Below are 22,742 nucleotides of genomic sequence, written 5' to 3' on the forward strand. Positions count from 1 at the left end.
CTGGGCTTGAAGGTAACTTGGTGAACTCTTCACGAGTTTTAGGAGCAGGTTTCTCTTCTGTCATCTCAGCCTTCCAGACTGCAGGCTTAGCAGTCTACGCTATAGCTTTAACAGTGTTCACCTCTTTATGAGCAGCTTGTTTCTTGGCAGTAAAATTCTTTATATCTAGGCTCAACCTTGGTAGCCAACCCTTGGTCATTGAATCCTCAACCCTATTCCCATTTTCAATAAAGTGCTTAAAACTCAGATAGCACTGATTGGACATATGAAGGAGAAAGGGAGGAGTTAAATTCTTCAAGATCATCTCCATTTGTTTTTTGCTCAGATGGTTGATCCAACATCTGTGCTGCTTTAGTTCTCCACCTCTTGACAAAAGCTTGGAAGGATTCTTTGGGTTCCTACTTGGTAGTTTCCAACTCCCGTATAGTAACTTCCAACCCATTATCATAGGAAAATTGCTTCACAAATCTTTCCATTATGTTTGGCCAACTCTGAACCTGAGTTCTCTCCAAACTGAGGAACCATTTAAGAGCCACTCTTACTAGTGACATCCTGAAAACTTGAGTCATCTGCTCTGGGTCTAACCCTCGGGGTCTCACCAACCCAATGAACATTTTCAAATGCATGTCAGGGCACCCAGCCCCATCGTATTTGTCAATATCAGTAGTTTTGAAGTTCAGTGGTAGAGTTACTCCAGGGAATAGGGAATAAGCATCTAAGTCCAATTTCTTTGAATCTTGATTTCTGATACTTTTAAAGCTCTTGGGCCATCTTATCAAATTTCTCTGCCAATCTCTTTTCAATTTTGGCCAAAGGAGGCTGGCAATTATCATTAACATACTTCTCTTCCTGAAAGATATCAGGAGTAAACAAGACAGGACGGACAGGTGCATGTGTTTCTTGAAAATTAGGGATCACATGGTCTTTAGAAGTTATGAGCTTCTCACTAATCTGAGCCCTAAGTTGTGCATTTTCTTTCATTATAAATTTCACTCTTTTGGTCATTTCTTCAATCTGTTGCATCTTAACCAAAGTGTGCTCTTCTTCTAAAGGTTCAGCAATGACATTGGGTTCAGAATGCGGAAACTCTTGGGTTCGGATCAATCTGGATGAAGAAAGGGATCTAGTAGGATGGGATTTTGTGGGAGTTATGATGAAGTAAGTGTAAGTGGGTGGGTTTTCGTGAAATAGAAGCAAAGAGACTAGTTTACCCAAAAGGCAAAATGTTCTATCCAACCCAAAGCGCACTGGAGGAAAAGATCATCACTTTCCCATCAATGATAACCAGGACATCCATCTGATTCCAGCTGATCATGAGGACAGTGGTGATCAAGAGAATTCAAATCTTGAAGAATCAAATGAATCATGGCAAGTACTTCATAAGAAAATTTGTCCAAAACGCTCTCAAAGAAGCCAACATATCCCTTCCAAACTAGCCGATTATGTAATTCACAAGTATTAAGCTTTTAAATCTCTTTGGCTTAGTGTTTGTTGCTCACATGTGTTGAGCTTTGGTTCTCCCTTCTTTGTATGTTTCAGAGTTATGGTTGGTTTTTGTGCTCTCACTGTAACATCTTTTTTTCATGAAATAAATTGGTAGGAGTCCCCACTAAAACCCAGCTTACCCATCAAAAAAAAAAAGACTAGTTTAGATCAACGCATGTACTTTCAGAATATGAAACCAACACACTGAGAAATCTGAACCTTCAACTTTTAGTATCTTTTTTTTTCTTCTTTTTTATAAGAACACATGAAAAAACAGAGATTACATTGATTATCATTCATCCTGCTCTTCCTTGATCCCTAGCAGTCATGGATAGTAGCCAGAATCTACTTCGTCCCCATGAGCAGCGGCAATATCACGGAGCAATATAATGGATCTCCATTCCCAGGTGGAAATCATGGCATTTGTTTCCTTCTTGCTATACTTTTCAGGAGTATTAGAAGTCAGTATGAACCTGGAAGGCATCCTCGCCATACGACCGGACAACAAGATCTGGGATATAAAAGGATGTCTTCTCTAATCCTAGCAACATGATATAATCGGAATCCTGGGTCATCATGACAGCTACACGCCTCCTCAAGATATGCCACCTTGGCGATGGGATTGTAGCCATGTGACCCAATCTGACTCAGTGTCAAAATTCTGGAGACGGTACCAAGAATCAAAGTTGAAGACAGATGCATCAAGCTTGGATGAAGGGATGATGGCAATATTCACCTTCAGGCATAGCAAAACATAAAAGAGGGCTGGACTACCTTTGAGTGCCGGGGGCACAAAGGAGGCTGGCAATTAACATACTGCTCTTCCTGGAAGATATCAGGAGTAAACAAGACAGGACAGACAGGTGCATGTGTTTCTTGAAAATTAGGGATCACATGGTCTTTAGAAGTTATGAACTTCTCACTAATCTGAGCCCTAAGTTGTGCATTTTCTTTCATTATAAATTTCACTCTTTTGGTCATTTCTTCAATTATCTGTTGCATCTTAACCAAAGTGTGCTCTTCTTCTAAAGGTTCAACAATGACATTGGGTTCAGCCACAGGCTCACTCTTCAGCCAAGAAATATGCTCTATTCATCTAATTCATAAAATCAAAATCCAGCAAAGAAATGACTTTCCGGGAAATAGCCTATATAATCTTCTCTTTTTTTAACAACAAAAGGGCGGGCTCCCAAATTTTCTACCAAGATTTCAATAATAAACAAAAGACAGGACAAAAGAAGACATTCAAGATTCCCCTCGTTTGACCCCAGAAATTAGCATATCTATCCTACTATGAGCTTAAATTTGTAACAACAAACTTATAAGCTTAAATTAGTAATAGCATATGATGGACCTACTTTTTGGAGTAGCACCTCCTTAATCGGCCTCCCAACTTTCTTTTCCAGCCCCCCAACTCTGTTTCAACAGGAGCACTTTCCTTTCCGGCTTCCAACGGAAAAGCATTTGCCAGCCTTGTTAGGTAAATTCCGTTCGATCGCAGATAAGCCTCCGACTTTGGTTCAACAGGAGCACTTTCTTTCCCTGCCTCAAAAGTTTCGACACGACCATTTTTCAGCCCTACTAGGTAATTTCCGATCGATTGCAGATAAGGTTTAATTCTGAGAAAATCAGCTTTCTTCGGGGCCAGAGCCTCCTCGCGATCTTTGACATGCGAAATCCTTAGGCTCAAAACCCTCTTCTCTCCAGGCATATATGCCCACCGTTTCCATATGTCGATTTGCTTCTTCTCAGCACTGATCTCATATGACTCTGTATCACAGTCATAATCCTCCATTTCGAACATCCACGAACACCAATGGACTTGATGCATCATGTCAGCAACCCCTTTCACATTCAAAGCATCCATTCTCTATGGAATTCAGAAACAAAAATATTAGATTTGCTTCATGGCATGCTCTACAATAAAGGAGACAAAAACAAATAGCTAAGAATCCTGTTGCTTCATATTTTCTACATCTCTTCTTCTGTAGTTTGACAGTTCGTACCTTTGCATTGCCTTGGAACTCCTCCTTTAAAGTATTCCACGCATCCCTCGCTGTTGTAGCTCCCATAATTCTTGGAAAAATGGTGTCAGCTACCGCCAGTTGGTGTCATCCTTCATCTTGTTCTCTTTCAATTGCTCCTCCTGCTGTGTGGACGGAGGTGAGGCATCTTCAGGAATAGTGAACCCAGTATTGACAATGTCCCATAACTCTTGGGATAGAAGATACGTTCTCATCTTGATGCTCCACAAATCATAATTCTCACCGGCAAATGAAGCATCCATTCTCTTTGGAATTCAGAAACAGAAATATTAGATTAGCTTCATAGCATGCTTTACAGTAAAGGAGGTAAAATCAAATAGCTAAGAAATAGGAAAGCAACCTAATCATTTAACTATCCAAAGATAATAATACTAAACGAGTATCAGAAATAGGAAAGCAACCTATTAACAGTTTAACACTGGTAATTATCCAGTATCAGTCACTTGCTCACCCTGGAAAGAAAAATAATGAATAATAAATCTATGAGAAAATCGACAACTTAATAGAATAGCAAGAAAAAGAAACTTTTGGATTGGAACAAGAACCGTATTATAATATAGGTACTAGAATCTCACAAAATCTACAAAAGAGATTGTTAAAACTCGTGTTTAAGAGCATAACCATGTGAAGATCCAATTAGTAAAAGCAGAAGAGAACAAGATCTGATGTCATTATCATCTAATGAGTAATGACAACAAATCAAGAAAGAAGAAGATCTAACCAACTCTCAGAACATACATACACAGGCAAAAAGAACACCTCAAATCACAGATTCAAAGACAAAAAAAATAAAATAATAATAATAAAAAAAAAAAAAAAAAACTGAACAGATTAAATATTGTAACCCTAAAACGGCATTAATATATGTGAAAAACAAGGGGAAAAAAAGACCTAAACATGAGAAATCTAGAACAGAGACAAATAGATCTTAGCAAATAATCAAAGGCTAACCGTGAAGGATCGAGAGAGGGGAATCCAAAAAAGAGAACAAGAAAACAGTATGCTCAGCAATTAAGGGGTTAGGTATAAGGGTGTGAATATATATATATATATATATATATATATATATATATATATATATATATATATAAAGCTGGATGTGGTACGCTGAGGGTGTGCCACGTGTCACCCCTCTGCAAACCGCATTCAGCCCTTTTTTTTTTAATGCAAAAAACCTAAACCGTTGTGGCTATTCGACAACGTCACATCTTTTTTTCAATTTTCAAAAAAGGTGTGGCTTTCCAGAAACGTTTTATAACTTCCCTGTTGTGGCCATTCTCACTTCTACAGAAAAACCCTAACCCTAACGGTTCCTTTGGAGAATTCCTTTGGAGAAAAATGCTAATCCTATTCTAACGGTTACCCAACTCTCCCTCGGACTTTATTTCCGTTATTAATCAATCTCTCTCTCGCCCTTTCCCAAACTGCTCTCTTGCTCTCTTATTCAAACCCTCCTTTTGCTCCGATTGATCTCAGAAAGAGGCGCTGGCCAGCATCGATCTCTGACTAATCTGGCTGGAAGTGGATCGCAAGGTCGCTTGGCCGACGATAGTAACGAGTCACGAACTGATTGGTCAAGGGTTTTTTTTTTTTTTTTTGTGGGGGGTGGGGGGGTGTTCTGTAGATGGAGTGCTATGAGTTTTTTATTTTAGGGCTTTTAGTTGGTGTTTTTTCTGTAGGTAGCTAAGGAGCAATTCGATTCGTGGGCACGAACAGATTGGTAAAGGGTATTATTTTTAGTTTTTTTTTTTTTTTTTTTTTTTTTTTTTTTTTTTTTTTTTTGGGTTTTTTCTGTAGATGGAGTGCTGTGAGTTTTTTATTTTAGGGTTTTTAGTTGGTGTTTTTCCTGTAGGTAGCAATGGAGCAGTTCGATTCGTGGGCACTCTCTTGCAGACGAAGATGGAACGGTGGGTTTCTCTAATGACCGAATATTAAGTGGAATGAAGGAATTCTGTAGCATCCCCAAATCTCACTCAAATTTCCTCTACAGAAGATATTTGGGGTGCTTGTTAAGTAATTTAAAATCCCCATATTTGACTTGGTTGTATCAGGATTGGAAATAACACCAAGGCAAATCAATGAACTGAAGCCAAGTTTTGTTCATCAATGAAAGAATAGAAGCCCTAATATCTACTTCGGAATTTCCTCCAATGCAGGATGAGATAGGGGAAGGATCACAGTGACATGAGTGTAAGATGTAACCAACAACCTCTTGCTCTCTTTTTTGTCCACGGATTTTGCATCAGGTAATAAAGCTATATATTTTCTTTTCATTTCATTTTTTGTATCAGGCTTTGTCACTTTCTCTTTCACACAAAAAATATATTTATTTTTATTGTATTTTGCTCTGCATTTATCGGTAATTCTCAACTCTGACGACCTTTAAAAAACATCTATCCTCCGTTAATTCATTCCTTTTAGTTCATTGGTAGAGATGGTAATTCAATGTCTAAGAAACTTTTTTCCCTGTTTCTACAGATCTCCATTGGTAGAAATGTACAAAATAGTTTTTCGGGTGTCTCAATACGAGATAAGAAGTTTGTGTATTTCTGGAGCTTTGTGGTTCCAAAATTTTTACATGGGTTGGTAAGACTAGGACACTACCTCCCAAGCTTTTACTGCAACTTAAGATGCTTTCCATGGTAATATTTCATACACTCATACCATGATAGCCTGGTCTTGGCTTTGCTGCTACGGCTCTGCTTTTGGTAGAGTAATTTGCAGGTAAGTCAAATCACTCCATGCATCCATTCACTTATGGTTCAGTATTTTTGTCAAACTTCAACAGATTTTGGAAGAGATGACTCATCATGGCCATTTCTGGTTGCTCAAATTTGCAGTGTATAATGTTCACAGCGATGACAAAAAACTTCAAGTTGACATTAATATTTGGGAAAAGGAATAAAAGAATAGCATGCAATCTTAGTGTATATCTTGGTGCATCTAAATTCATTGGGGAGATGGAGAAGGGACTGGAGAGATGATGCCATCAAAGGAGAGAGGATTCTAAGGTTGGTAATGCTTTCTTTTTGTATGCATAAGTGATTGTTTGTTATAGTTGCATGGATTTCTTAGTAAGGCCTTTCCCAACTTTCAAGTGCTCTGCCTATTCAGTATCAAATGAGAGAGGATTCTACAGTTGCATGTATTACCTATTAAGACTCATTCTTTCACTTAAGTTTCAAGTGATTCTTGCTATTGAACTGTTTTTTAAGCAAATGATTCAAATCATCTATACATACATGAAATTTGGCCATGTGGTAACTTCATGAATTTCCTTTTCTTTATAGGTTTTCTTTTTAATTATTTGAGGCGGGTTTCAATTTTTTGTAGGTATACTCTTTTGTTGAAGAGAGCAAAAGGGGGAACAAAATTAGTGAGTATTTTCCCGGAGGGTGTTTTCCATATCTATAATTTTTCACTATGGGTCAAATATTTTCTTTCTTATGATGTGAATGGTTTAGTGTGGCATCTGAGTCGTGTTTGCAGGGGTTTTCTCTTTAATTTGGATATTTAGGTCCCATTTTTCTTTCCCTGCATGATTTTGCGATCAAATGAATGCCACAACCATAAATCTCTAAATTTAATTTGTTTCAGCAGATATACGAAATTGTGTAGTCTTTAATGTTAAGGTTTTCATGACTTTATGGTATTCCCAACAATGTATAACCCCTTATGGCCGCTTTACTAACACTCTTTTAGACATGGGTGTAGCCCCTTATGTCCTTTACTGCAATTGTATTTATCTGGGTCCTCTCCTGAATGGGCTAACAGCTAACAACTGTCTCTTCTTTGTTTTATTTATTCCTCTCAAACATGATATATAGCTTACAGTGTTAGCATTCTATGCTACTTTATTTATCAGGGTAATCTCTCTTCTTCCTTTTATTCACTAGATACACCTGCATATGTAAACTATTTGAGATTGATACATATCATTGTTTCAAAAATTGAGGAATTAAATTACCTAAAAGAATGGAATGGTAATTCTTTCATTTGTCATTCACAGGTCGTCGTAATTGAGCAACTTAGAAGAGCTGTGTGTGTGACAATCTACATGTTGGAGGTTTGATCCCGCTCACTTCTACGCAAAAAGTTGCATCTCATTAGTGTTAGGATGGACTGTGGGAGTACATACACATTCCTCAATCATACTACCTTGCTGGGGTTCTTTTTTTTACAATGGATGGGTATTTTTCCTTTTTATTACAATGGATGGGTGTTTTGATAATTGTTTCATATTTATATTTGTAGATGAAAGTGTTGATTTGCTATGTAATGGCATTTTTATTTCGAAGCTTTTGACGAACACGAGTTTTAATCTTCATAAAACTATAGAGTGTGTTCTTTGCTTTGGCAATTGATTCTTGATTGTAATTTTTAGGTTCTTTAATAATATTCCACCCCATCCTCCATATGGTAGATTGTGAAGCATGTTTGTTTCATGCGTGCATACTGCATAGTACTTTTTGTTTGACCCTTTGCGGTCACTCTTAGCAGCCATGGAGATGTAACGCTAAGAAATGGGTGAAGAGAGTTCTCCCTATGAATTTACTTTCTCAATATGGGTTTCCCTGAAATTCTTCTTTACTTGCATCATTCAAAATTTTTAACTTAGTTTCTTTTTGTGAATCATTTACATGCATTTTCTTTTTTCTACAATTTTTGGACACATTTTTTAACTTAACATTTACTTTATGCACGGGTCTGCAACTAGTATATATATATATATATATATATATATATATATATGAGAGAACATTTCCTACACACTTGTGTAGGTAAGTTACCTACACACTACCTTAAAATACAATGGGGGCCCACATTGTTTGGGTGATCCAAACAATTCATTTGAATGGTCCTCACATAGATAGGGTGTCCACAAAAAATCAGATCCATAGGATCATCCCAACCCTACGATTTGTGGAGGTAAAATGGACGTGTATAAACCTTCACAAATTAGTCCATTTTTTGCCTCCATAGTTTGAATGGTTAGGATGATCCTATGGATCTGATTTTTTGTGGACACCCTATCTATGTGAGGACCATTCAAATGAATTGTTTGGATCACCCAAACAATGTGGGCCCCCACTGTATTTTAAGGTAGTGTGTAGGTAACTTACCTACACAAGTGTGTGGGAAATGTTCTCTCTCTCTCTCTCTCTCTCTCTCTCTCTCTCTCTCTCTCTCTCTCTCTCTCTCTCTATATATATATATATATATATATATATATATATATATATATATATATATATAAATATATATAAAATAGAGACGTACACATGTCGAACGATAGCTGAATCAACAGTAAGAGCCCTCGATATCTTTCTTGCCTAGTTGCCTCAGCCGATTATGAACTAACGACCCGTTTATCATCAGAGATCTACGAAAATACCGGTCTCTCACCCTTATCATTAGTAAATGACCAAGTATACACCCAATCCTCACCGGAGTACGGGTGCCACTTGGGTCGGGTTCAACCCGATTTTTGGGCGGGTTGGGTTGAGGTACAAGTGTGGCCAACATATTTAGATGGTCTAATTTTTTAAAAAGAAAAACATATTTAGATGGCCTAAACACGATTCAATATGGCAATCGGGTTGGGTTGGGTCGGGTTGAGGAAATTGCTCCTCGGGTTGGGTCGGGTTGAACCCCGCTGGATTGGAACTCAGGTTGGGTCGGGTTGGGTTGGAAAGATGAGTTCTTCGTCGGGTTGGCCTCAACCTGACCCGACCCAACCCAACCCGAGTTGCACTCCTACACTGGAGCGAAATGACAAAGTATACACTCTCGCCCTTATCACTAGTAAATGATCAAAATAACTGAGAGAAATTTCTAAAGGGCAGTGACATTCCCACTCCCTCCCTCTTTCGACCCAACAATTAATTTGTTGGGAAAAATACACTTAGACCTCCTGTGGTTTCTGACACATTCAACTTAACCCCTAATGTTTAAAAAGTTACAAGTAGAACCCCTGTGGTTTCAATTTGTGTAAGGTAGACCCCCTCAGTTGACGGTTCGTCCACATATTGAAGGGTTAGGACGATCTGATGGAGCTGATTTTTTGGGCACACCCTATCTATGTCAGGGCCCATCAAATGAACGCTTTGGATCATCCAAACAATGTGGGCCTACTGTGTTTTTGGTAGTGTTTGGATTCGGATATGGGGTTTGGAGGGGTGTATGGGGTCTTCATTAGCATTGATAGTATTTCAAAAGAGGGGGCCTACCTTATACAAACTGAAACAACAGGGGGTCTACTTGTAACTTTTTAAACATTAGGGGTTAAGTTGAATGTGTCAGAAACCAAGGGGGTCTCAGTGTATTTTTCCCTAATTTGTTTAAATCTTTGAGTAAGGTAGGCCCAACCCATTTTTTTTCAAAATGTACCGTACAGCCCACACCATAGGATGATCCCAAACCGTCTATTTGATTGGCCGCATCGTAAATAGGTTGTGCCCAAAAGATCATTTCCACATGATGATCCTAGCCCACCTCGATCTGAAGAGAAATTGCATATTATGGAAACCTTATAGATTGGAGTGTTGCGATCATCGGAATAGACCGTTAGTTTAGGTGTTCTTGAACACTCATCTCGTGTACTCCAGTCTAGATTAGGATTATAAAAACAAAAGAGAAAAGAAAATTCGCACCAAAGAAACGATCATAGCCAACTATGCATACTAAATATTATTTAATCAAATCTTTTATTTTATTCCAAATCATTTATCTCGACACGTGTTAAATATCTAGCAAGCTAGCATTCCAGATCGAATCTGTTTTTTTCCATATATATAACCACGTGGCATGCCACGTGTCCCGCACCCTATGTAGCTTTGGTGGTTTCTCACAGCCCATTGGAAATTTCATTTATAATTAGTTAAAAAAAAGGAAAAATTGTATGGACAAAGAAAAGTGGTTGGGAAAGGGTGTCTGTTTCCAAATTTGTGAGTCATGTTATACTTGTGAGAACCTAATAAAAGTTCGAAAAATGAAGATACGTATGTAGAGTAACCATTCACATGGTGAGTACATAGCAAGTAGCTTAAACAATAAGCAAGGACCTTAATGTTTTGCCGTTGAATTGCTGGTTGTACCTAAGAAGGTTCTAATACCACCCTAACTTGCACAGTTGCACTTGAAGTGAGAATTCACACCATGATACGGTGTAAATGTTGTAAGTGATTACAGGTTCAACTTTGAGTCAATTTGCAGTATAAAGCATCCCTACTTGTATGTCCAGTGGGAATTTACACCATGATATGGTGTGCGTCTTCCACAGGATTGTGCGAACACCATATAGGCATATCATTCTACCTCTAATGAATTGTCACGGCACCACCCTTAGTCCAGTGTAGATATAACACATGTAGATGTTCATTAAAACTATTGATCTTGTGGGTCATCATGATATGGTCTCATGGGTTCAATGTTCCTAATCTCATAATCAACGAAATATGCCTTAAACTCAGTAACCAGAAAACCCTAAAATCTTCCAAATAAACATTGAGAAATAACGGAAAAGATCAGAAGCGGACAAGTCCTAGTTCATTCAGTAAGATCTAACCAACCCTCAGAGCATAAAAATAAACAACATAGAAGATTAAACAGATTAAATATCGTAGCCCTAAAACGCCATGAATCAAAAAAGAAAGAAAGAAAACAGAGCAGATTCTAGAACGGAGACAAATAGATCTAAGCAAATAATCAAAGACGAAACGGATACATACCTTGAAGGATCGAAAAAGAAAAGGAGGAATCCAGAGAATAGAAGGAGAAAAGGGTTAGGGTAAACGGTGTGAATATGCTCCCTATAAAAATAGAAGGGCGCTGATATTTTCCCCTGGAGGCTATTTTCACCACCCCAAACCAACGGAGACGTAATCATAAAGCACGTTTCATCAGTACTCCAATCCGGTCTCTCTCTCCACCATAGGATGATCCAAACCATCCATTCGATGGCCTACAACGTAAATAGGTTGCACCCCAAAATATCATTTCGAAACGATGATCCTAGCCCTCCGATCTATAGAGAAACCTCTATAGATTAGAGGGTTGTGATCATCCCATGGAAATGATCCATCAAATGGATGGTTTGGATTATCCTATGGTTCAGGTCGTACAGTAACATTAAGGCCCTACTGTAGGACCCGCCCATGCTTTTCAAAATGAACCGTACGGTCCACACAACAGGATGATCCAATCCGTCCATTTGATGGCCCGCAACGTAAATACATTGTGCCCCCAAAATCATTTCCACAGGATGTTTGCAGATTGGAGGGTTGAGATCATCCTATGGAATTTTTTGGGATACAACCTATTTACGTTGTGGCCCATCAAATGGACGGATTGGATCATCCTATGGTGTTGGCAGTACAATTCATTTTGAAAAACATGGGTGGGGCATACCTTGCTCAAGGATTTAAACAAATTAATTGTTGGGCCCACCAACCGTTCGATGGTGGGAGACTGGCTGTAGAGTGTGCGGGGATTAACACTGCCCTTTCTGTTTTCCTCAGCATCTTTTCATTCTCTTTAGATCATTTCAATAGGATGATCGCAACCCTCCAATGTATAGGGGTTTCCATAACTTGCAGTTTCTTTTTAGATCGGAGGGCTTGGATCATCCTTTGGAAATGACATTTTGGGGTGCTTGTGGGCCATCGAATGGATGGTTTGGATATCCTATCGTCAGGTTGGCCTCAACCCGACCCGAGTTGCTCTCCTACACCGTAGCAATATGACAAAGTATACACACCCACCCTTATCACGTAAATCATGTAAATGATCAAAATAACCGGGAGATCCAAACTGTACAACTCACAGCATAGGATGATCCAAACCGTCCATTTGATGGGCCGCATCGTAAATAGGTTGTGCCCAAAAAAACATTTCCACAGCATGATCCTAGCTCATCGATCTGAAGAGAAATTGCATATTATGGAAACACTATAGATCGGAGTGTTGTGATCATCCCGTGGAAATGATTTTGGGGGCACAACCTAATTACGTTGCGGCCCATCAATTGGACGGCTTGGATCATCCTATGGTGTGGACTGTACCGTTTATTTTGAAAATATGGGTGGGGCCTACAACTGGGCCTTAATGTTATTGTATAACCCTCACCATAGGATGTCCAAACCGTCCATTTGATGGGCCACGATGTATATAGGTTGTGCCCCAAAAATCATTTCCATGGGATGATCGCAACCCTCCAATCTATATAGGTTCCCATAATATGCATATTCTCTTTAGTTTGGAGAGCTAGGATCATCCTATGGAAATGAGATTTTGAAGCCCAACCTATTTACGTTGTAGCTCATTGTAAACACCCCGAACTAATGATAGGTTGTTGCGATGATGAATCTTATGATGAGTCCTGAAGCTTCTTTAAGTCCTTCTCTCGATATCTCTCTCAACATTTCTCTAGGTTTTCAAGAAAACAAAGATGCCCAATAATCAAGTCAACCGACAACCAAGCCCACATCCAAAACCATCCGAGCTCACCAAAACCTTCCGAATAAGCCCCAATTAGGTCAGACAGAGGTCCCAAGGATAAAGTCCGATAGCTCGGCACCTGCCTTTTGCGACAGCACACGATCTTGAAGATCCAATCATCAAAACTCAGGAAAAGCTCCACCGGAAGCCATTTCTTGGAACTGGAACTACCTTACTTTTTGGGAACCGGAAATCACTTTGGCTACCAAGAACAATCTTCCTAGAGCCAAAAAAACCACTTTTCAAGCAACCCACAAACCAGAACCAGCAACCGGAAATCTGAAATCAACTTCAAGGGACCCGAAAACCACTCTTGGCTACTAGAAACATCCTTTTTGGAACAAGAGTCACCAATCAGAAACCAATAATCCAGAACCTGTGGTTGGGAACCCAGAACTGCAAACTGGGACCCAAGAACCAAAAGTGACTCCTTCAAAGAAATTTCAGCAACAATAGCAAGTATCCAAAACATACCGAGTACTAATAGAAAAGGGAGCAACTAGCACAAAAATCTGCAACTCTGCTCAACACACTTTAAGAAAATTGATCTCGGATTTGTAGAGCTGAGAAGCCCCACAAGCCAGCTCCGATACCACTTTTGATGCAATGGTAATGAGCAGACAATTGATAAGATGGTGGTTTCCAAATGGTCATTTTGTACACGATTAACCCTCATGGAATTTTGCACAAACATTAGGTATGCAACACTTTTTTCAACCAACAAAACTGTGCATTTTATCAAGATTAGCATGCAGTTTCTTAGGAATTCAAGTCAAAGCTTTCAAGAACTACTTTTAACCCACGTAATCACTCTGTTTTCTTCTTCGAGGTACTTTGTTGTCCTAACTCCTTGCAATTACTCTCAAGTGATAATGGATCCAACTCCTTGCGAAACTTGAAGAAATGAAGAAAATTCCACGAAAGAAATGCACAGGAACAAAAGCTCAAGTAATTGGCATGAAGTAGTGATAGCACCAATCTCTAATGACTCATTCTTGGTAAAACAACACTGTACACATCAGATCTAATGAATATGAAGAGATAGTAATGAAATTTCTAATTCCATTAGAAGGAGCTCTCACAAGATAGTTATCTAGAACCACCTAAATTTGCATGCACGATTCTTGTTGCTAATCCTTAGATGAATTTGATGCTACAAGTCAGAGCAAGCTTGTATTGTTCAAATTGGAGGCCGATCTCATGTTTTCCTCGTCACTTGAGTTAAAATTCCACACACATAGCTCGTGAATCAATAGATCCAAAACATCATAAAAGAAATTCTTAACAAGACATGTAAATTGTGGAGGATCTTGATGTTAGAATTTCAGTTACATTCAACAAAAACAATGTGAAATCTCATGAACAGTTAGGTGGGGTTTTTCTTCAGTACTCAGACAAAAATTTCCTTCAATAGAAGAGCTGAACGGAGGAGGCATCCATTCCTTGGAGCCAAGGAAGGAATTGAACAACAAGAAGGATAAAAGCTTAAAGAACAAGCTCTCTAACCTCCTCTGTTAGAATATGTGAGATCCACCATTGGATTAGGTGTAGATTCACTGTTGGATCTTCTTGTGGGAGATTAGGCAAGTTAGTTAATGGGGCAACCCACTAGAATAGGCAGCTAGATTTAATTAGTAAGTAGATTAGATTAGAATATTCCATAATTATCTCTTTCCATAGTTTGCTTCATCTCTTTCTATGTTTATCATGTATGTGCTCAATATAAGCACAGCTTGAGCTCTATTATAAATCATCCAAGAATTAGTGAAATCTAAAATTTGTCATCCTCTGCTTTAGTTGATCTCTACAAAGAAAAGATTTTCGCCCAAAAACCCCTCTCAAAGTTTTAAATGAAAATTGCTAGATCTGAGCTCAAAAATGAAGAGGGAAAGCTATTGATATCTCCCTCTACAGATGACATGTAAATTCAAATGAAAAGTAAATGGGCTAATCTAAATGCAATGAAATGTAATACTAACTTAGTTATGCTTATGTAAATGCACTTATCGGTGTCCTAACGAGGTATTCAAAGCAAACTAGGCCACTTTTTAGAACAAGTTATTCTCAGCCCTTGGATCGGCCATACTATAGCCCACCATCTTACCTTGGAAGGAATGATGCTAGGCTCCACTGCATCAAGAAGCTACATGGAAAAATAAGTGATCTGTCGTTTCCTTCTCAGCCGAGCAAAGGCTGCAGTTGTCATCAATCCCAGAATTAAGGAATATGGCATGGTCCTTAGTAGGAAGTTTTTTAAGGAATGCTCTCCATCTTACAATGGTGTGCCTAGGAGTATGCTCCGAGAACCACACTGATTTAGCCCGAGCTGGAGTTCGAATTTTGTTCTATGCACTGCGGACAGAAGATGGACCATCTGTTGTCGGCTTCCAAATGGGTTTGTTGCAATTCTCAAATTTAAAGAAAGCCTGAAACAGAAGGCTTTTTTTCCCTCTCAAAGGGACTCTTTGTTGGGCCACAGTGTAAATAGGTTGTACTTAGTAGATCATCTCCATAGGATGGTCCTAATCCTTCGATATGTTATAAAAATGTCTACACTCATGGTGTTAGTATCATCCTATGGAGATGATCCAGGGATACAATATAAATGAACGGTTTGGATCATACAATGATTCAGGCCACACTGTACCTCTAAAAAAAAATTATAATGCACTTCAGGCAAACACATACAACATATTAAATTGGAAAATGATAAATTCGCGCCCTCTGTACGATGATTCGCACCACTTGTACACGTCAAAAAGCGTTTAAGTCTGCCGCAATTCACGTTACAATGGTGTGAATCATCCTACGGGGGGTGCGAATTTATCATCTCACTGTAAATTTGGTGTAAAGTTAGCCTCAAGATTAAGCCCCGTCGTCTATTTAAACGCATCTCGCCTTTCATTTTCACCTTCAATCCTCTTGGCGATTGGGGTTTTACTTCCAGACAAAGGTATCCTCTCTCTCTCTTAGGGTTTTTATATGGGGACTAGGGTTTTTTATATGGTTTTGCTGTGATGATTAGGGTTTTAATATTGCTTTTATTTGGCGATTAGGGTTTTTATATCCTTTTCGCTGTGTTAGGGTTCTTTGTGTTCTATCACACATGGTTTTGCCATTTTATGAAAGCAATACTAGAGTTTTCCTTTTATTAGGGTTTTATTTTCCCCCAATTTTGTCTTGCCCTTGTATTTCTTCTTCTACAGGCATAGATTCGTTGTTTTTTTCTTCATCCGTCTTGTGCTTAGTTTTTTTTTTTTTTTTTCAGGTTTTGCTCACTATATTCTGTATTTTAGATTTTCTCCTGTACTTTTTGAGAAACATTGCAAGGATGAGGCCTGTATTCTGCGGTAATTTTGAGTATGAGACGCGCCAATCTGATCTGGATCGCTTGTTCTCTAAATATGGAAGAGTTGATCGTGTGGATATTAAATCTGGTAAATCTTTCTTTTGATCTGCTATCGATTGGTGGACATGATCTTATTATTTGGCGTCTGCTCTTTTAGTTTCATTACTTTTGTAGAATGAATTGAAATATGGCGATCTTTATGGAAATTTTTGTGGTGAAAATTGTATAGAATGCTTTTGCTGATCTATTTGTAGTTTAGTTTGTTTAGATTAGATTTGTTAACCCATTCTTTAGTTTGATGCTCAACATGTCTGGTGAATACTTGTCAAGCGACTCAAGTCAGTGGGCATTGACGTGATTGGTTTATGTTTTGGATTTATCCTTAGGCCCTGTTTGGATTGCAAGAAAAACATTTCTGATGGAATATTTTTTCTCTGGAAATTTTTTTTCTTACCATAATTTAGATGGAAATTATATGATTATGGTTATCTTAGAGGAATATCATAGGCAATTGGAGGTCCCTCTAAATAAAAACTGAAAAAGGTTGGTTCAAATTATTTTATTTCTTGTGCAAAAAAGTGGGCAATTTTACAAAAATAAATTTGCTTTCCAAACTTTTTTCAGAAAATTCCAGCATATCATACAGGGCCTTATTGATTTTTATGAGGGCTAGCTTTTGCATTCCTGTCATCATCATCATCATTATTGTTATTATTGTTATTTTCTTTGTCTGCTGCTACAGGCACCCATTTTCATCCATTGTGGGTGTATGGGATTATTATGTAGAATGTGTATATGCAGATTGTGATTTTAAATTGTTCAAGGGACATGCTCACACAGATTAAGTAGATAGAAATTTTCCTTTTTGTGAATCTACATGTGCTAGATTCGCCCAATACATGTCATCCCTTCTCTTGTATTTATCTTGATGGTCCATCATAATGTCGTTCTACAAGAAACTGTTCTTGTGCTTCTGTTGTATGTAATTTCGAGGCTGTTCTGGTTACATGATCTTTTAGCTATATGAAGTCATTTGATGGGTTAGACCGGTTCTTTTTATACGTCATATGGATCAAATAACTTCAAACATTGGAGAAAGGCCAGGGCCTTGACTTCTCTTGATTCTTTTACCCCTGGATGATAAATGAATGTTGGTTTATGTTACTGATGTACCATTTTGATTTTTATGAGGGCTAGCTTTTTTAATTTCCGTCATTATCATCATTATTGTTATTTTCTTTGTCTACTACTACAGGTTCCCGTTTTCAACCATTGTGGGTGTATAGGATTGTTTTCTTTGTCTACTGCTACAGCCCTCAAATAACTGATGCTGATGAATCAACTTTTTGTTGCCGTAGTTCTCAGTCTGTATTGCTTCTCCTTATCTTCTCAAAAAATGTTTCCAGAATTTTTATGCGTATTTGCATGGCGGGCCTTGCTTGTTTGTAGCAGTTAGCGTGTATTTGTCCTCTGAATACTAATTTTGCACGCCACACCTTACTAAGTTGCCAAGCTTTCATTCATAGTTTTCAATTTCCATCGAAACTGATACAAAATGTCTGAAATGTTTCCATTTCCTTCCCTACAGAACCACATGTAAAAAACGAAGCATATAGCGAAATCAAAGCCAAAAGTCTACTAGTGGTCTACCTATCAAAAAAAAAAAAAGAAGTTTACCAGTGGTATATGATACTAGTATGCATTGTAAAATTTCATTTTTTTAAATTTCATATGAAATGTGGTATATCTATTTCGTGTAAACATTTAATAAGTTACATATAAAATGTGTATTAAATGTGTTATGTATTGAATTATTAGACATGCACGACATGGCATATCACTTGGTGTTCAGTGTTGTCATACCATTATAGTGTTATTTTTTTTGCTCATGTAATGGTTTTTACATGTTATTCTATCATTTTATATGATTCATAATCTTACAAGATATTTTACGGAATTTTTTATCGGAAACCGACATGTTTCCATTTCGATCAGGACCGAAACACATAAAGAAATCGAAATCTGAAACCTTGCTTGTATTTTCCTTTTTTTGTTCTCTATGTACTTTGTGTTTGGCATTTGCTTTTGCAAGTTTCCTTGTGAGGTTGGCCGAGTAAATGACGACTTTTGCATTGTGCAGTTTCGGGAATTAGTTGTAAGTTTTCATAATAAGGTTTTTTCCATATATGGGCTATTCTTATCTTATCACGTTTATTAAATTTTAAGTCTTCTTATTGAATCTTGAATAGCATTAAAGCCTTAATGTGTCTTAGTTGTTTGAGCTCCTAGATTTGGGTCAGTTCTTTTGATTTACCATCGTAGAACTGTTTCAGATTTGTCTGCTCCTATTTTTTTATGTTTGTCCAGCCTTCTTTTCGAATATATGTATTCAACCCCAATTTATTAGGAAGATTATTTTTGTTTTACATGCTACAAAGTCTATGACATGGTGTTTCTTCCCAATTTTTAACCTTATATAGAACTCAAAGTGGTATCTGTCCGGGTTCCGCTGGTTGAATTGGGTGTTAATCACTCGTGTTTCTAAATTGTTTTTCTAGCTTTCCTGGAGATTTTGGAAATAGGGTTGGTCTCACCATGTCTTTTGCTCTCATTCTTTGACCAAGATTTTGAATTAGTGACTACTTCTTGCTGTTGTTTGCTCTCTTTGAGTTCCCAAATCAAAACAGTCTTGTCGGGGAAAGTTGACTATACGTACTGCTAACAATATTGGTTTTGAGTAGCTTGAGTTCTTTGAACAATGTGTTTCTTCATCCTTTTTTTTTTTAAACAATGCATCTGAGATGCCAATTTGTGCCAAGTCTGCACCCTTAACAAAATGCCTTAGGTTTTAGGGATTTTGTCCTTGCATTTTGCAGTTGGACTTACGCAGTTAACCAGTGTACTTGATTTTATTTTTCAATTATTTTCATTGCCTATTGGTTAAGCTGATTTGCTGTTGACCACAAATTTGGTTTGTAGGGGTTTTGTCCTTGCATTATGCAGTTGGGCTTAAGCATTTAACCAGTGTACCTGTATTTATATGTAAATTATTATTTATGGCCTTCATCGTTAGGCTGATTTGATGCTGATAACATTTTAAAAAAAAAAATTTTTTTTTACTCAATTTCAACATCTTATTCTTTCTATAAAATCAGTGAATTGCACTAGGTTTGTGTCTACATATCCTGTGTCTGTTTCATGACAAAGAATGAAATCTGATAACAGCGATGTTGCAGTTTCTATAAAAAGATCAAAAGGAAAAAAAAATACTTCGTATTTAAATGTTTGTTTTGACGCAGGAAACCAAGCTCTATCTGGGCTCTCACCACCTTATGTGCAAAAACCTTCCATGTCAAAGGAAACTTTCCTGCCAGCACACATGCTCCTTCCCTTCACAACTGGCATTCCTCATTTCCTTCACACCATCTGTCACTCAACCCTACATTGCCAAAAGTTGCAATTTTACAACAATGAATATAGGGGAATCCATTCGTCATGCCATGCCTACTCCACGTCTACTCTACAAGTGGCGAAGCATGCTCGGCAATGACTTCTCAGTTCTTTGGATTTAACTTTTATGTCATGCTTTAGTTCATCATGCAAGGTCTTCATTATTGACCTCTGAGGTGTCTGCACATTATTGACCTCAAATCACCATGCCCTGCTGACTGCACATTTCCTCTACGAATGGTGAAGCCTGCTCGGCAATGCCTTCTGAGTTATTTGGGTTTAACTTTTATGACATGCTTTAGTTCATCATTCAAGGGCTCCTTTATAGACATCCATCCATCCTTATGTGCATCAGGCCTTCACGTATTTGCAGGTGTTGTATTATTCTTCTGTTCTCATCGGAAAATAATACTAATTTGGTTGTCATGTTGATAACCCGGTCAACCGAAACAATGGCCTAGCTTTGTCTGTTGCCACTCTTTCTAATTATGCTATAATCTTGCAGGCTTTGCATTTGTTTATTTTGATGATGAGCGTGATGCTGAAGATGCGATTAGGGGTCTTGATGATATACCTTTTGGTTATAGTAAACGCAGGCTCTCGGTGGAGTGGGCCAGGGTAATATTTTTTTCTTCTTGTTTAATGTTCTTACTGTTCTGTTTTCTTTTTTTTTTAAATGTTTATCATCAATTGTTGTAATATTGGGTATTAACTCATTGGGCAAAGCATTGAACCTGGATTTTGGTTGTGCTTAATTATTTTCTTTCAGCAAGGTGAGCGTGGACCACGGCACCGTGATGGCTCTAAGGCTGTGGCTAACATGAGGCCCACTAAAACTCTGTTTGTGATCAACTTTGATCCAATACATACAAGGATTCGAGACATTGAAAGGCATTTTGAACCGTATGGGAAGGTTCTACACGTGCGGATTCGGAGGAATTTTGCATTTGTGCAGTTTGAAACACAGGAAGAGGCCACAAAGGCCCTGGAGTGCACTCACATGAGGTTAGTTGCCGTCCTCTGTTGTTTAACCATGTATTTTTTATGCCAACTGTTGAGTTTTTTTGGCATTTTATTTTGCTCTTTGATGGGCTTGGGTTTTCTAAAATTTTAAACAATTTGAAGCTTCTAGAAATTTTGTACTTTTCATATCAGAGGTTGTAAATGCTTGGTAGTTTCAATATATCCATTAACTTGATTTGTGTTGAGCTTCTGTTCTATTCAGCACCTGATAATAGTGAAGTATCCACATAAAATTTTCAACTTCTGATATTATATAGTCTTTAAAGGCTGTTTCAATATGATTACCCATAAGTGTGATTTGTTGTTAACCTGCTGTTTTATTCATCAAATGTAATAGTCAGTATCATTTCTAGAGCTTAATAAGTGAACGATGGTTCTTCACAGACACCCTGCTCATAACATGTAATAGTCATGAACCCATAAGTTTCATTTGTTGTTAAGCTGCTGATATATTTATGTATTATTTTATCACAGACACCCTGCTCATAATACTTTCAAGTTGTTTTTATTGCACCTCCTGACTTTCTCTGTCTATGATCAATCTCCATACGTTTTTATATTTCAGGGATGTTGGTGTAGCTATATGTTTTAGACTTTCATATGAATTAAGAATTGGAATGTTACCAGCTTGAGCCTCCAGTTTTTTTACAACTTGATGATTACTTGAGTTGCATAATTGTAGACTGAATCGGTCAACTGCTTGTTGAATTGTAAAATATTCAAAATTGCATTCTTCATTTCTTAGAAGATAATGTCCTCGCCCCTTCCCAGTGCATTCACCAGCTTGATGGTTTGCTTACTTATTGAAGTGTTTGTGATTTGAGTGATGTCTAATCTATATAGGGAAATGTGTAAAGCTTGCATGACGTTTCCTGAGTTTCATTTTGTTTCTCTATTTTGCAGCAAGATATTAGACAGGGTGGTGTCCGTGGAATATGCACTGAGGGATGATGGTGAGCGGGGTGATCGACGTGACAGCCCCAGAAGAGGCGGCGGCGACTATGGGAGGCGTGGTGGGGATAGTCCATATGGTCGGTCTATTAGTCCTGTGCACCGCAGGGGTCCGGGTCGACCCAGCCCTGATTATGGTCATGCTCGTAGTCCTGTCTATGATAGAGACAATGGACCGGTGGCATATGACAGAAACCGCAGCCCCGATTACGGCAGATATCCAAGGTGAGATAAGATCAGGAACTCTGATGCCTTTTACTTTCATAATCTGAGTCCTAGTTATGAGTGCTTTGTGGACTGTGTTTCTATATTGTTTTTGTTTTGTTCAATCAATGAAATTATATGAGCAAAGGTTCCGTACTTGATATCTGATCCAAAGACAGCGACTTATAGAGTGCTGTCATTAGATAAAATATCGTGGGCGTCACAATATAAAAACTCATTGAATCATGGAAGTAATTCTTTTTTTTCTCTGGTGAACAGCCTATCGCCTGTTCGAAGGTCAAGGAGTTGAAGGAGGTTGCAGGAGGGGGTTTATACAAAACAAGTAAGAGTGGAACTCGAATGGCTTACACTAGCTGCACTTCCTTTGTTGTTAGTTTTTTTAATGTTATAATTTCGTTATGTTCACTGTTCAGCTGTTGAATGATGTCTCTTAGCTCAACGTTTAGTAGAAGTGTGGCTATGAGTTCTTACTGTTGTCTCTATTTCAAGTAAAGCTTATGTTAATCAGAGGAGGATATCAGGATAGTAAATAAACTAAAAGCTTGTTAGGCCTTATATTTTCGCTGTCAATCAGTGTGCTTGCATGTGGCTGTACATCTATTTCACTTGTATCCATGCACTAAACTCTCAATCACAATGGCTTGCCCCCATTTCTTGTTTGTAACTCCTCCGGAAAATGATGTTCTTTACTCGGAAAACAATGCCCTCCTAACCTA

General features: G+C 38.0%; 2 protein-coding genes and 1 long non-coding RNA gene across 5 annotated transcripts; 2 read left to right on the forward strand and 1 right to left on the reverse strand.

The window, feature by feature from the left end:
* Window positions 1–1,699: 1,699 nt before the first annotated feature.
* Window positions 1,700–11,400, reverse strand: LOC143886280 (uncharacterized). Of its 2 annotated transcripts, XM_077390225.1 has the most exons (4): window positions 11,261–11,362; window positions 3,932–3,982; window positions 3,492–3,775; window positions 1,700–3,355 (listed from the first exon to the last, which is right to left on the reverse strand). In XM_077390225.1, exons 3-4 carry the CDS (start codon window positions 3,555–3,557, stop codon window positions 2,840–2,842), a joined length of 582 nt encoding a protein of 193 aa, XP_077246340.1. In that variant the 5' UTR covers window positions 3,558–3,775; window positions 3,932–3,982; window positions 11,261–11,362; the 3' UTR covers window positions 1,700–2,839. The 2 variants fall into 2 exon arrangements, with proteins under 2 accessions (XP_077246340.1, XP_077246333.1); XM_077390218.1 differs by lacking the exon at window positions 3,932–3,982 and having other exon boundaries at window positions 11,261–11,400.
* On the forward strand, window positions 6,772–7,947 carry LOC143886274 (uncharacterized). The gene is made up of 2 exons (XR_013253729.1): window positions 6,772–6,906; window positions 7,540–7,947. It is a non-coding gene; the product is annotated as an uncharacterized LOC143886274 (long non-coding RNA).
* A 4,438-nt stretch (window positions 11,401–15,838) lies between the features above and the next one.
* On the forward strand, window positions 15,839–22,581 carry LOC143876639 (serine/arginine-rich splicing factor RS31-like). Of its 2 annotated transcripts, none has more exons than XM_077378335.1 (6): window positions 15,839–15,981; window positions 16,325–16,465; window positions 20,333–20,445; window positions 20,597–20,832; window positions 21,754–22,026; window positions 22,285–22,581. In XM_077378335.1, exons 2-6 carry the CDS (start codon window positions 16,360–16,362, stop codon window positions 22,313–22,315), a joined length of 759 nt encoding a protein of 252 aa, XP_077234450.1. In that variant the 5' UTR covers window positions 15,839–15,981; window positions 16,325–16,359; the 3' UTR covers window positions 22,316–22,581. The 2 variants fall into 2 exon arrangements, with proteins under 2 accessions (XP_077234450.1, XP_077234444.1); XM_077378329.1 differs by lacking the exon at window positions 15,839–15,981 and adding an exon at window positions 19,677–20,200 and having other exon boundaries at window positions 16,327–16,465.
* The last annotated feature ends 161 nt before the right edge of the window (window positions 22,582–22,742 follow it).

Source organism: Tasmannia lanceolata, unplaced genomic scaffold, assembly GCF_043159265.1.
Source record: "Tasmannia lanceolata isolate RefF3 unplaced genomic scaffold, GAP_Taslan_0.1 ptg000002l, whole genome shotgun sequence".
Lineage (NCBI taxonomy): Eukaryota > Viridiplantae > Streptophyta > Magnoliopsida > Canellales > Winteraceae > Tasmannia > Tasmannia lanceolata.